Below are 14,576 nucleotides of genomic sequence, written 5' to 3' on the forward strand. Positions count from 1 at the left end.
GCAAAGGCGCTGTTGTCTCAGTCCCCGCCGTAGGCTGGGCAAAGCTCCCTTCCCAATGGTGCCCTAGTCCAAGGAGGCTTTGCCTGTTTTCTTTAGATGCTTTCACGGCTTTTAGTCAGTGAAGTAAAGGCACACAGTGATCGCCCTTCACAAGGTCGATCAATGTTTAAAAGAGCACACATATTCCAGAGCGAAAGAGCACACATTCCAGATCACACTCGGATCACCATCAGGAGGCTGCCTGGGCAGAATCCCGTTAATCTCTGGTCTTATCTCCTTCTCCTCTTCCCCCCTCTCCTCCCCCCAGCGGGGCTCAGGATTGAACCCAGGCACTCCCAGATGCTAGGCAAGCACTCTGGCCCTAAGCTACAACCTCAGCTCTCATTTCTCTTTGCCTTTTAGGATAGGGTCTTGCTGAGCTGCCTAAGCTGGTTTTGAACTCACTCTGTTGCCCAGGCAGACCTTAAACTTTCCGTCCTCCTGCCCTGTCTCTCAAGTAGCTGAGACTACATGCCGACACCTTCAGGCCCAGGTCCTATCTTGTTCTTGACAGTAATAATGGTCATAACAACAGCTATCAATGCAATCGGTATTACTGTTTACTTCGTATACTATATCTGTGTGACCACCAAATAGTCCTTAATGCTGTGTTCCTTGGTTATTTCCCCATGGTTACCGAGGGAGACAGAGTAGCACACACAGGAAAATACGCAGCCATCAAGTACAACACTTCCAGAACCGACTCAGGCAAATCCATCTCCCTAACTTCTCGCTTCTGGGTTTTCACTAAACAAAGTTACGGAAGCCTCACCAAGGATTGGGGGCTCATTCCGGGGCTAGTGTCCGAAGATGCCATGGCAGTATTGTCTAATAGAGTACTGTGATGCTGACGTGTTCCACGTATGGACAGTGTGGCCCCTGCCTCCGTGGAAGAGGACCAGCATCGCGGCAGCAGAATTGAAGAATCAGCTGAAACGATTTTAACTCCTTAAAATTAGGATAGAAAAAACCACAGCTGGGGGCTCCTTACCCCACACAGGAGAGCTGGAAAGCAGGCCCACCCTATCATCTCAAGGAAGGCTTGTGTCCTTCCTTCCTTTATAGATCCAACTCTGATCACTCACGGAACTCTGTTTGTGATCAAAGTGTCAGAGTATGTCTGTAGAAAATAGGCCTGTTCTGCTAAGAGCACACTTTGTCACGGTAGCTTCAGAGGGAAGGCAAAGTGGCTGGTCAAGGCAGAACAGGCTCCTCTGCTACCACCAGGGGTCACCGAGTTTGGAACACGTCCCCCGCTCCCTCGTGGGGAGGGGGGGTTGGTATGATCACACTCTAGGCAGCACAGCCACAGAGCTAAAAAAAGAAATTCTGAGCGGCTTGAAAGACGATGTTGAAAAACAAAAACAGTGGAATGAAACCAGTGGGTGTCTTGTCAGCCCAGAGCAACCATTACCACCAGCCAAAGGAACAGAACTAATTGAGGACTTAAAAGGGAGCAGAAAAAAAAGGAACGAGAACACGAGGAAACAACTCAAAATCAGGAAAATATCTAAGCAATGTAAGTAGTTTCCATGGACACTTGTGATCAACCGGTCTGTGTTGTGTTTCAACATGGCCAGCTCACCCCGCCCTGCTCTCCCTTCCTCCCCACCTCCTCGGCGGGGGCGGTCCACTGAGATGCCTCCTTTCCAAAATGCAATGACTTCCGTTTACCTCCTTACGAAGGGGATGAGGCATGCGGCACGCTTCCGGAGAACAATGGGTCTGGTCTCCTTGCGGAAGAGCAAAGTAGGGTGACACAGTGGCTTTCAGGATTGGGGCCAGGCGCCAGCCACGCTGCACCCGTTAGCACTGTCCTTGCCCCGAGTCCAGCACAGCCTTTCCTTTCTCCCAACTGCTTCCCTCAGCGGGCCACCCCACCCCCCATCTTTTTTTAAAACAATAAGGGACCACCCCAAACAGAAAGGTGTCTATTTTCTGTTTATAGTGTGATGCGGAGTTTTGTAAGCAGGACAGTGGGGAATGGAGAAGACGGGGTTTTTTTTAATCATCCGAGGATAAAGGGAAGGGTTCTGAGAACAACACTGTGACTTTGTTTCCTGGAGTCAGGTCACAAGTGTCGCGGGCCTAAACTTCAGTGATGCTCGGGAAAAGGAGACTAACCGTTTCCTTCTCAACACTAGACCCAGTAGTTCTTGATGGCCCTGATTTTCTTTCGGTCCCCATCTATTCAGCCAAAGGTTGGAGAGATGTCCCCTTCCTTAGCCTGCTCCGAAAAGCCCTCCCAAACTGCAGAGTGTAATGAATCGGCTGAAACAAAGACGAAGACTACAATTTCCAACCAGGAGCAAGGGTCAAGGGACCAGGCATTCAGGTGAGGGTGGGGTCTGAACAAAGGGGGGGGGCAGGACAACAGGCTGTGGCAGAGGGGAGGTGGCGTGAGCTGTACCAGAACTACTCCTTGCTCACTGGTGGCCTTGTAGCCTAGGTAGGGCTAGCCTCAGACACCCTCAGAGGAAACCCTTTTAGAAACACAGGAAGGGCAGGCCGGAGCATTAGAAAGGCCTAAAAGTGGACCCTGGATAAGAACTGATAAATCCTCCCGCCCTCCCCCAGCCCTGAGAGTCCATGTGTACAACCCTTTATTCAAAGTGCCTCAGCCGAGCTGCACCTTACAACCCACCCCCCCACCCCCAATCCCTATCTCTCGTTCAGACAAAATCTAAGCACATACACACATGTACCCCATTCACCTTTCTTACATTCAGACGAAGATGGGGGCTGGGAAAAACCACCAATTAATTGGACCCAGTCTCAAAGGAGAGAAAATGAAATGAAAAATGCAGGCTGGGTTATAAAAATAAGTATTTTTTTCCCCAACGTGCAGGAGGCTCATTATATTAATTAAACATTATTGCAGAGTGAGGGGGGGAGGGGGATTAGAGCCGGGACTGGGGTAAGTGCTCTCCCTCCTGAGCCCGAGGCTGTGGTGATCCTCAGATACAAATCTCTCTGAGCCGGCACTCAAAGGCTGAAGAGATAAACACTTGAAATATGAAAATGTTTTTCTTCCGAGCAGACGCTGTGACCCTCTGGGAAAGCAAGTGTGGGCTATGGCAGGAGACTGGCCCCAAGTGTTCTTCTAGAGCTTTCCTCCCTCCTTGAACTCCTAGGGACGGGAGGCACCATCAGCACTTGGGGTGAGGGCAGCTCTGAGGAAGCCAATAAGTGTGTGTGTGAGGGGTCCCTCCTCTTTCACTTTCTAGCCTTTTCCCAGAGCACGCCACCAACATTCAGCCTGCTAAATTTCCAGAAATAAGCCCCTGTTCTCCCCCAGGCTTATTTACGGGCATCTGAGGTCCAGGCAGGAGGTGTATGAAAAATGAAAGCTAATCAGAGTGTTTTGGACCAAGGCGTACTGGCTTGTGACCGCCACTTGTTAAATTCTGGAGCTTTACAAGCCAATTAAATATAATCGTTATTAAAAATTAAATGACAAAGGGCTGTATTCAATTACATTAAAACGGAAAATAATAAACACCCCCAACTCAACATTTCCTAGTCATTTCAATATATTCTGTATCTGTACCATGGAGATACACTCCCCGGTCCCCTTACTGCGGGTCTCGGCTCCGCCTCCTGTCTGTGACTCACTGAACAGTGGGGAGAGGATTTTTACCATTGAATAAGGCGCACCTCATGGAGCAAGTTTGGGATTTTTGTTTCAGTCCCTGGAAAGCCTATTGCTAAAGCATCTCCAACTGTTAGGGCAGGTGAGGGCAGAGCCAGCAGCCAGCTTTGTTTCCTCCTCGTTCCCTGGGCTTCTGAGATCTGGCTTTTGGGGGCCAAAAGACGGCCAGTCTCCTTTATAGACCAAGCGCCTGGCTGGCTCTTTGCTAAGACACACCCGTGGGCATCCCATCCACGGGGTCACACCCTGTGCATGGCAGCATTTCAGTCCTGGAGCGGCGGTAACCACAGAGCTATGAGTCAGAATCAAGGGCAGCGGTTTCCCAATGAGCAGCTTTGGGAACAATACCTTGTTGTTGACAAGAGGCCGTGTGACCATAGCTGCCCGTGCTGGCTAGGGGGACAAGGGGACACTAGTGGACTCCCAGCATCTCCTAAGGACCTCCCAGTGGCTTCTTTCTCTCATTGATCCTGGTTTCTCTTTCTCTCTAGCAGCTTCAAGTTGGGCTGAAATATCCTGAGTGGGCTAGGAACCACAGACCAGCCAGTGTGTGCGCCTGCGCGCGTGCGCGCGGACGTCTGTGGTGGTTTGTGGGCCAGGAGCAGAAGACTGCTCTGTGGTGGGAAGCTACGAAGCCTGCAAGGGAGTGTGCTGCTGGCCTTCTTTCCATCTTTCATAGGCTGCCTCCACCGCCTTACCTGGAAATGTTCGGTCATCGGGGCTGGCACTGCCCATCCAGGTGCTTCGGAGCCACTTGGCATGGTCGTATATCCAACCGCAGGGCTCTTCGGGGAAGTCAAAGTTGCAGTTGAATCCCGAAGGGAGTTGCAAGTCTTTATCTAAAAGGAGAAGAAAAGTAGCCAAAGGTAGGCCAACGAAGCGGGCCCAACGTCCAGCCACAACGACGCCATGTCAATGGCTGCCAAGGCCTGAGTATGAAGCAGAGAAAGAAGGGGTCCCCTTTGCCCGTTCACTTCACTCATCTTGGCGATCGCTGACTTTTGGGTCAGGCTTTGGTCTCATCCTTCCCAGGCATGAAAGCCAAGTCTGCCAGTGATTCCCATAATAAGCAATTACAGATGAGGCCACCAAATGGCTTCAGGCTCTAACCAGCCTCCTCTGTCTACCTCGGAGAGCAGACAAATGTGAAAATTGCTGCTCCCTAAAATGCCAGAGAAGAATGTCTCCCCAGTGCCTCACTGGCTCCCTAAGAGGATCATCTCAACTCCTGCCAGCCTGGCTCTCAGAAGTGATGGGGCAGCCTGCTAGCACCCAGAGAGACCTGAATGCCAGGGAACTTCTAGCTGAGGCCAAGAAAGTGACCTCAGAAACAAGGCTGGCTTGTATGCCATCCTTTACCTCTTCGGGACACATCCCTTATTTCAGGGGGCTGGGATAGTTGGGCATTGTCAGGTGGGCAATCTGACATGTTAGGAGTGAGAATGAAGCGGGGGGGGGGGGGGGTGGGGTGTCACCTTTGGAGCTGCCCAGCTCAGAGCTGAGTAAGATGGGAAGTAGTTTGATCTGCTAGGCTTGGTGGGTCAGTACTGTGACCCCAGTTACTCTGCAGCACATGAGCAGAGCTCCTGACGGTTGGGATCCCAGGGGTGGTGACGAACACGCTCTCTGGGAATCTCTAAAAAGTGACCACATAATGGCTCACCCTGTCTACTTTCGAGATTTACCTAGCTGAGCCCAAAGGCGGAACCAACCAAGTGGGTTTTCTCTGGGGTTCCACCCAGATCTAAAAACCCAGGATGAGTTAATAATGCTAGTCTTGAAATTAAGTGGGGCGTGGTACCGTGGTGGGGAAAGGGAAAATGGGAACCCAAACCTGGACACTTGCCAGAGACACAGGAAGAGGGTGGGCAAAGCTACTAGCCCAGAGGAAGTGGGGTCTTTGGCCTGTTCACTTCCTTTCCCAAGTTCCCAGAGAAGAATTTCCACGGGGACGGTTCAGAACGCTGGTTAAGATGTCTAAAGCCAACAGCAGCTGGGTAGAGACAAATTGCCCTCCATGGGGTGGAGGGCGCTTGGCCTTAGAGGCAAGGGGTGCCGCTGATCTCAGCAGCAGGACGCAGGCTGCCAGCAGACCCTACTTGTGTCCCGCCTTCCCCAGAGGGAACATTTAATGTTTGCCCACCCTTAGCCAAAGTCAGCTTTGGACTGGAAAGGAAACACATGGAACCCATCACAGAAGCATCAACCTGTGGCTTGGGAAAGTCAGTCTATAGCCCTCACCATCCCCTTCTCCCCCCAGCTTCTCCACATGTCTATTTTTCCATTCAAAAATACAGAGTAATTCAATATACCATAATTCCTCTGAAATGTTTATACGCATACTGTATCTCAGGCACCAAATTCCACATGAAGATCTTTTACCGAAATGAAGGGGAGGGGCCATCAAAGAAACCTCAAATCAAACAAACCACTGTAAACGGTAAAATTATATTAAAAATGAACTTCTGAAATTTTGCAGCAGAACCCTTAAATTTTCTTTTGGATGGCCCCCGTGTAGCTGGGCTCCCCAGTCCCATGCCTCCTGACACGCTAACTCTGTGAATCTAATACCATGCACAAACTCCATGTGTGTGTTTCATTTCCAGTTCTCGCTGTCTCGGAGAGGTCTTGGAAGATTCTCCACTTCTCATTATGAAACTAAAACGAGGTCATTAAAATGTGGAGATTTTGTATTCAGCTAACCCTGACCAACAGTGTCCCCTACCCACACAATATACCAAAGCACACTCCCCAAAACATACGCATTTAATTATCATTTTTCAATCCCACAATTTCAGCATTAATTTTTGGCTTTCCTCCCACTCTTCTTTTTATTTTTTATTTTTTCAAGACAGGGTTTCTCTGTGTCGTTTTGGTGCCTGTCCTAGAACTCACTCTGTAGACCGGGCTGGCCTCAAACTCGTAGAGATCCACCTGGCTCTGCCTCCCAAGTGCTGGGATTAAAGGCGTGCGCCATTAATGGCTAAGATTTGGAGTCCTTCACACTACTAGGCATTTTCCTATGCTGCCCCCTGGCTGTGAGCAGGTTCCAGGGTTTCCTCAGTCATCTACGTCTTTCCATCCCTTCTCAAGCTTCCTTGCTAATCTTTCCTCCTTTTGTTTAATACACATAACGATCAGTAACTTACTGTAAATTGAGGTTGTCAAACTTCAAAGTCCAACCCCAAATGCCAGGTGTTGTAAAAGTTGTGGCTGATCAGTAATGTCCTAATATAAGGAAACTTGAACAGTAGCATTAAAAAAATAAGACTTGCCTTTGGGATCTTCCAATTACTGACTTATCTAACTCGGATATGTTTTGTAGACAAAATGAGGGTAATAAAGATTTCTCATGTGAAGAGATGATCCAAAAAAACTAGGAACCCTTGGGTTTTTGAAGGACTGGCTGAGGATGCCTCACGTCCTGCCTTTGCCCCTGGCCTGTGTGGTGTGACACATAGAAGGTGTGACATGCAGTCTGGTAGAATCGTCCCCGTGACACTTTCCTAAATCAAGATTGTTGTGAAGACACAGGGAAATGCATCGATCCTGGTTAATTGATGGCCTAACTTGGCTATCACAGGCAATGACCCTCCCCCTAAAAGAGACACCAGGTCTTCCTATGACTGTACCACAGAGGCACATCCCAACAGGAAAAGCCGTTGCCGCTGTTACTTCTTAGGCTGGGAATGATTTTCCTTTTACTACGTCAAGCCCTTGCCTTAGCGGTGAGTTTGTATCTGTAGGGCTATCCTAGTTGTTGCAATACCTAAGTGTCTCTAATAGCCACTGCCCCAGGCCTCTGAGTATTTGTACCTCCCTGTAAGTTCACGTGGACCTCTAACCCAAGGTATCTCAAGTTCTTACCCTCATCATGGGCCATCCGTCTGGTCCATACCCAGGCCATCCCAGATGAAATACAATGACCGTCCCAATCCTTACCGTCCTCAAAGCTGCAATTTTCCCCGCACTCAGTGACATCCTCTTCCATGGGATACGGGGTGGTAGTCTCTTCGCTCTTCACGGTGGGTCCCAGTGTCTCCACTGTGGGCTTTGAGTCTGTGTGGAGGTGGAGGGAGAGAAGAAAAAATGCTGCAGCCGGATGATGCAACGTAACCCAGCCGGGGAAGATGCCTAAAGCTAGAAATCTTCTTTATAGGGTGTGAGCTTGCAAGGAGGAAAGGGAAGTTGCACAGATGTGCACACAACCTGAATTCACCCATGTGAGCTGTCGGTGGAGGAACGAGGGCCCCTTCAGCTGAATGATAACTATCCCGAACTCCCGAAGAAGCTGCAACGGGCGTGAGCGCACACCCAGGCTCCGGACCCCGCACCGGAGGCTCCCCGAGGACAGCACAAAGGTGGCAGCCGTGGGATGGATGAGGCTGACCCCCAGTGTGGAGCTGAACCACATTTGGGTGTTCGGTTAAGAGGGTGGTGTGGTAGGGCACACAGTCAAAATGAATGCTGCCCACCAAAACCGATGGGAACATCTCCACGCTTACGGCGGCACCTTTCTGCCATGTGGGAAACCAGGCCGCTTCGTGGCTGCTGGTGGGCCTCGCTGCTTGGCCCTGCTTTCTCAAAAAAAACAAAAACAAAAACAAAAACAAAAACCCACCACATTCTCACTATGCTGGACAGGATTTATTTGGGATCAAAACTAACCCTATGAAACAATTTGGCCCATGGGGGCCCACCTACCATAAAATAATCAGGAGTTCTTGTCCCCAGGTTGTGAGTGACACTGCACCTTAGGAAGCCTGGATCCAGACTCCGTGTTGGTGTTTCGCGGCCATGGACAGATGGGACCATGGGTTTGAAGAGACTGAGGTTGGGTGAAGTAATTTGGGCTACACCTTCTGGTCAAGGTATGGCCAATTAAAACACCCACTGGATATACTTCCCATTCTGCCGGGAAGCTGATGGGGGTGGGGTAGGGGGGAAGAGTGGGGTGTGGTAGATAGATAGTGGTGTCAACCAAGAGTCACCCGAGGCACCATGACTTGATTCAAAAGACAGAGAGGCCCAGAGAGGCGATAACCTAGTCTGGCTAGCTCTTCCAAAAATCCCCTCCCCACCTCCAGAGAGGCCTACCATCCATCCCTTAGTAAAATCTCCAGGCTCACCAATGCTGGCAGCTTCTAAGAAGGAGCACACACACTAAACCTGGCTAGGTCAAACCATGCTGCAGGCAGCCCGTTTACACCTGGGCCAGGTAGGTGATTCACACATCCATTCATTTACTTGTTTTCTTGCTCACCCGGGTCACTCATTCATCAACTATGTGGGGAATGAATGAGGCTGTGAGTCAGGCCCTGGGTGGGGCGGGAAGAGTTCTGGAAACCTGGGTGTTGTGGAGAGGTGAGTGTTTCCTAAGAGCTGCCCTCCAACCAGATGCCCCGAAGAAGCAGCGAGGGCATTGTACCTCCTGTCTTTGTGCGTGCTCCTTGGCACTATGGCATGTGATTGGGTGCCTTTGTGGGGCGCCCTTCAGGACACTACTTAATAAAGCCGGGAGCTGAGGAAATGGGTAAATATGCTGAAGAGACTGTTCACGGTCGACTTCCCACCTTTCTGCTCTTCAGTACCAGGCACATAACCTTCCATGTTTCCCACTGCCGAGCCTGCCTTTTGCTCAAAGTAAACAGCCAGTAACCTCGAAGCGTCCTAATTTGCGAGTTCAAATTTGTCACTGTGGCATGGAGTCTCAAACTCAATTGAAAAAGCTAACTATGGGCGGCAAGGCAAGAAGCAATCATTTGAAACCCAAACACACCGGCTAACAGGTGAAGCATGCCTGTCGAATGATTAGCTGAACCGGTTCAGCCCAGCCCTTCAGATTTTCTGTTTTCCTTGGGGGTGGGCGTGGGGGAGAGAAAGGAAGACGGAAGGGAAGAAATGAACCAGGGGCGACTTGCAGAGATGGCGATTTTAAAAAAACAAGAAGAATATGTACTAAGAACTGTTTCTGGAAGTTTTAGGGGAAACTGGTCAGCTGTTGGGAGGAGATACAGTGAAGCCCCCCCGGGGCCATGAGGGGCTGGGGAGGTGACCAGGGGCCAGGGTGTGTGAGTGAAAGTGAGGAAGCAGGAGCCGGCCTCTGTGCCCACTGTTTGTACTGGGTGCTCTGAGGTAACTACCCACCCAACAGCAGCGTTCCTCCCAAATGAAAACCAGATGTCAGAGACATCAAAGCCACGGAGTCTGGGCAGAGGGTAACACGCCTCAACTCTGATCTTGCCAGAGTAGGGGGGCTGGGCTTTGAAATGGGAAACCTGTTGCTGTCACCAGGGGCAATCTGGGGCAGGTTGGGGCTGGAGGGGCAATGAGGGAAGAGGACACTCGCAAATGTCCAGCTGGCCATAAAGCAAGGCCGGTCTGGGAAGAGGCATGGTACAGAAGAAGGAAAAGGGGCCCGAGGGAAGTGTGACTTTCTTGGGACTCAGTTTCCCAGTCTGCGAAAGGGCAGGAGGCTTAGCTCTGTGGTTTGTTTTTGAGCCACGCATCACGCCGTAGGTCATGGAATCAATTTAATGGGTACAGATTTTTAGAATTCTGAGCCGTAACCTTTCAGGGTGGGCTCACCTAGTAAGGCTGAGATTGGCTTGGGGCATCCCCTCCCGTTACGTTTGCCTCTCGTCAGCTTGCCAGTGTTGGGCAGCAATCTAAATACACTCCACCATTACTCCACGCCATTCTCATAATAGCTGTGGGGCTTTGAGATAGACTGATGCCACCCCCACTTTCGAGGTAAGAGAAGAAGTCATTTGTCCTTGGTTCCACATGTAGTGACGGCCGGGGAGGGACTTGAACTTAGCAATCTGTTTCTGAAATCCAAGAACTTCCCCCAAATGTGCCCATGTATGTGCTTGCTTGTCAATTAAAGTGGCTGCAATGGAGATTCAGTTTAACTTGAGGTGCGTGGTCAAACATGTTTGGAAACCATTAGCCCAGAAGTTTCTGGATCCTCTATAGCTCTAACCCTGGAGTCTGAGGTGGGTAAATGGAACTAGTTTGTGTCTGAGGTGGGTTTTTAGTACCTGTGAGGCACAGGTAACCATTCAGGCTTTGGGGGACTTAACCTTATCCCTACAAGTGTGTGTGTGTGTGTGTGTGTGTGTGTGTGTGTGTGTGTGTGCCACGTGTGCATGATGGGTGTGTGTGTGTGTGTGTGTGTGTGTGTGTGTGTGTGTGAGTCTTCCTACTGGTATGGAACTGATTCCATGGAACTGTCTTCACCTCCAAGCCTAGAGGTGAACTTGGGTCCCCTTCCTGGCCTGCACGTGTGCACAGGATTCCTCTGTGCACTTGTAGCCCGCTCACAGGCACCACTTTTCTCCCCAGGAGCCAAAAACACTCCTCTTGACATGCCCTTATTAATCCTTCATGCCATCCTGTTGCCTGAGCCAGTGACAGGTACAGCAGACAGGAAAATGGGGATGCATGGGGCCCTGGTGGGGAGGGGCAGGAGAGCTATGCCTGCTCGTGGTTCCTGCTGGCACTCAGGGTGGGGCCCTGAGCTCCGGGTGGCTCCCCAAAAGCTCCTTTTGGCAGGCTGTGCCAGCTCTGCGGAAGAAGCAGGCTAGGGGCCAGAGGCAAGGTAGGGCCTGACTCGGAAAGGCAGGATCTTCCCTCCTTCCTTCCCTCCTTCAGCAACCAGTCAGGGGGAGGGTGAGCTCTGGGGCTTCACCCTCACAGGGAAAAGTCATGGAGACACTCACCCCAGGCCTATGCCACCTGGTAGGGCAGGAAGGAGCAGGACCATGGCTGCTCACTGGGAAGATGCACCCCTGTACCGCTGTCCCTCCTGAGCAAATAAATGCCTTTTACAGATGTGGCTTTGAAAGGAAAATGCTGTCTCTGAGCCTCTGACATCTGGAGGCCAGATTCAGACATAAACCGATTACTTTATTATTATGAGAGGGTTTTTCTTTCCTAAATCAACAGCCACAGCCCCCCTGGCCTGAAGAGCTGGGGTCTAATTGAATTTGGGTGGGTGGTGGGTGGTTATGACTTGTTTTTCCGAGAGACTCATGTTGAGGAGCTGAACTGATCCCTGACAAAGGACAAAATGCTTCCCTTGAGAGACGTCTCCACGTTCAGCGGTGGTCCAAGAATACAACAGGTATGTAGTGGTGTTCAGCTTCATGAAAGGCTGACTGCCCCTGTCCCCTCCCGAGGATACCAAGACCACAAGACCAAGTGAGCAAGACATGGAGAGGAAATCCCCCTTACCTGTCCAGTCACAGCCCAGGACCTCCAGCCTCATCCCAATGCCTGCTGGTGACCATCTCTCGGGGTACACCCGCACGTATTGCGCTGGAACTGGATCGAACCTTCGGATGTCGGGAGTGTCATAGTGCATGTTCCCTTCAAACAGCTATGGGGGGACAGGTTGTTCAGTCCTCCAGTAGAATTCCTCCCCCACTCCCCTCGCCCCACCCCCACGCCCCCACATTGTGGTTGATTCATGGGGCATTACCCATTACGTGACCTCATTTCAAACCAAGGTCTTTGTTCATTTGGAGAAGCCCACCAGGGACCTCGAAATATGGAAATTAGGGAGCATTAGAGTGGCCATTCTCAGGGGAGGTCTAAGCTCCAAATGTGATTTAGGCCGACCTTGGCCAGGAAGAACGGAAGGCAGGGTTGGCTGTGTCCTACTAGTCCAGGTTCCTTGCCTTATTTTAAAAGTGTTTTTTTTCCAATACTTGGATGTCTGTGTGTATAAGGTGCCTGAATGAGATGGGGATTTAGCTAAGTTGGTGGTATGCTTGCCTGAATGAATGAGGTCCTACAGGTCATTTAATCCCCAGAAGCCTGGGGCCAAAACGATCCCAAAGGCCAACAGTTCCCAGTTCACTGACAGACTGCAAGAAAACAGCCACCCCCTCTTTCGGGTAATAACACCATCCTCTTGATTACAAAGTGATGGCCTGAGATTGTCTTCTAGACCTTGGTTTATCAGAAGCAATTCTACCAAAAGAAACCTCTCCTAGATCGCCAGTGCATAAAATTGCTGACAGAAGTTGGAGCGGTGTGGGAACTCCACCCAGAGCCACCTCAGAGTCCTTCACATAGGGAGAGGACAGGTGTTGAGGTGGCTATGTCCAGGAACGCCTGGGGGTCAGCCATCTGCAGGTACTCAGGATGCATAGTCTTAAAAGTAAGGACACCGTCTCAGGCAGGGCAATGCTCTGAAACTTGCTCAAATGATTTCAGTTTCCAAGAAGAGCCACGGTTAGCCGTCACTAGGGAACTTGTGGTCCACTTCCCGCTCTAGCCATTGAAGGTTCTGGTTTCCAAACCCTGAATCTTTCCAAGCCCCTGGAACTGTGAGCTGGAAGTTCACATCAGGACTGTCAAAACCTCCAACTTAGCCCTGGCCTATGCATTCAGAAAGCAAAGCCTTGCTTATTACAGGGAGGACTCCTTCCTTGGTTAAAGAGTGTGTGCTTCTGTAGAAATGAGGACCAGAGAGCCAGGCCCGCTAGGAGATGACTCTGAAGAGGGAAGAGGCATGGAGTGCTCTTCCTTCTGGGGCTCCTTGCATGCCAGGCTGAAAGCCAGCCTTCCCTTCTCTCATGGCAGGGGTGGGCTGTCCTGCCCTGTTACTGCTGGCCCAGGATCATTCTCTTTTCCTTTCAAACTCAGTGTGAGAGGCACAAAAGATCTGAGCCATCAAGACTGAGAAAATCTGAAGGAGCGTAACGTTCAGAAAAACAGTTATTTTTGGAAGTAAACCCCCAGTCTCTATAGTCTGGCTTCCAACAACCACATCCCCCTTGGGATGTCTGGCCCAGTTCAGGGAAACTTGATCCAGAAGAGGCTGAGAAGGGCACTAAACTTCCTAAGCGGGCAGTGCTGAGTACTGGTTGGGTATCTGGGTTTTGAAGTCTGACTTTTTGGTCTCAAGCACCGGTAAACAGTGTGTGGCCCTGGATAGAACATAAGCCTCCGTTTTGTCATCTCTAAAATTGTGAGTGATCAAATAATAGGCTTTAGCCGGGCGGTGGTGAATCCCAGCACTCGGGAGGCAGAGCCAGGTGGATCTCTGTGAGTTTGAGGCCAGCCTGGGCTACCAAGTGAGCTCCAGGAAAGGCGCAAAGCTACACAGAGAAACCCTGTCTCGAAAAAACCAAATAATAGGCTTTGTAGAAAGATTATGGGGATTAAGAAGGAGTATAACTTAAGGACCAGGCCTGGCATAACATAGTCTCTTGGTTGATACTCATTTTATTGGACTGATGGGATTTGATGATGGCTGCTAGATGGGAAATCAGTACCCCAACTCTCTGCACCCCACTTCACCTCTATTTAGAATGGCATTAGAGTCCCCCGAGAACAGCCTACCTTTGGCTGCTGAGTCCTGGGATCCTGGATGTATTCCCATTCCTTGCCGTTTAGGCTGTAGGAGACTTTGAACTTGCGTACAAACGCCCTGGCTTCCATGGCAGAGATGCTGTCCCCTCCACGGGCTCCCTGGATGATGACACCTTTCACTGTCTTGGGCGTCCCCAAGTCCACCTGAAGCCACTCTTCACCTGGCTGGGCTTGAGGGTTCCGAGGGAACCAGCCGGAACGGCTGCTAACCAGGCGGGCCGCACTGGGGCTCCAGAGGTATTCTCGGGTGGAGGAGGCAGAGATCTGGGTATCAGCAATGAGGCCCGAGAGCATCCCCAGCATGTTGGAGCAGGGTGCATCTAGAAGAGGCAAGGAAAATCCTAGAAGTCATGGCTGAGGCCCACTCATTAAGCAGCTACCAGACCTTCAGGGCCCATGCTTATCTGTTTTGTTTTGCATTATGAGGCTGTATAGTCAGAGCTGGAACTTGGACCCAGAATGCTTGGTTTTGCATTCACTCTGCTGGTTAACTTAGCGA

The 14,576-nt window shown here is 50.7% G+C and overlaps 1 protein-coding gene across 6 annotated transcripts in view; it reads right to left on the minus strand.

The window, feature by feature from the left end:
* Nrp2 (neuropilin 2) overlaps positions 1-14,576 on the minus strand; it is a 119,439-nt gene that overhangs the window by 42,571 nt on the left and 62,292 nt on the right. For all 6 annotated transcript variants that reach the window (XM_028891314.2, XM_028891311.2, XM_028891312.2 and 3 more), the window contains exons 9-12: positions 14,048-14,397; positions 11,930-12,074; positions 7,634-7,750; positions 4,390-4,530 (exon numbers count right to left, since the gene is read on the minus strand). In XM_028891314.2, coding sequence (XP_028747147.1) covers positions 4,390-4,530; positions 7,634-7,750; positions 11,930-12,074; positions 14,048-14,397 — 753 coding nt within the window. The remainder of the gene's footprint in view (positions 1-4,389; positions 4,531-7,633; positions 7,751-11,929; positions 12,075-14,047; positions 14,398-14,576) is intronic.

Source organism: Peromyscus leucopus, chromosome 13 (assembly GCF_004664715.2).
Source record: "Peromyscus leucopus breed LL Stock chromosome 13, UCI_PerLeu_2.1, whole genome shotgun sequence".
NCBI classification, from domain to species: Eukaryota; Metazoa; Chordata; class Mammalia; order Rodentia; family Cricetidae; genus Peromyscus; species Peromyscus leucopus.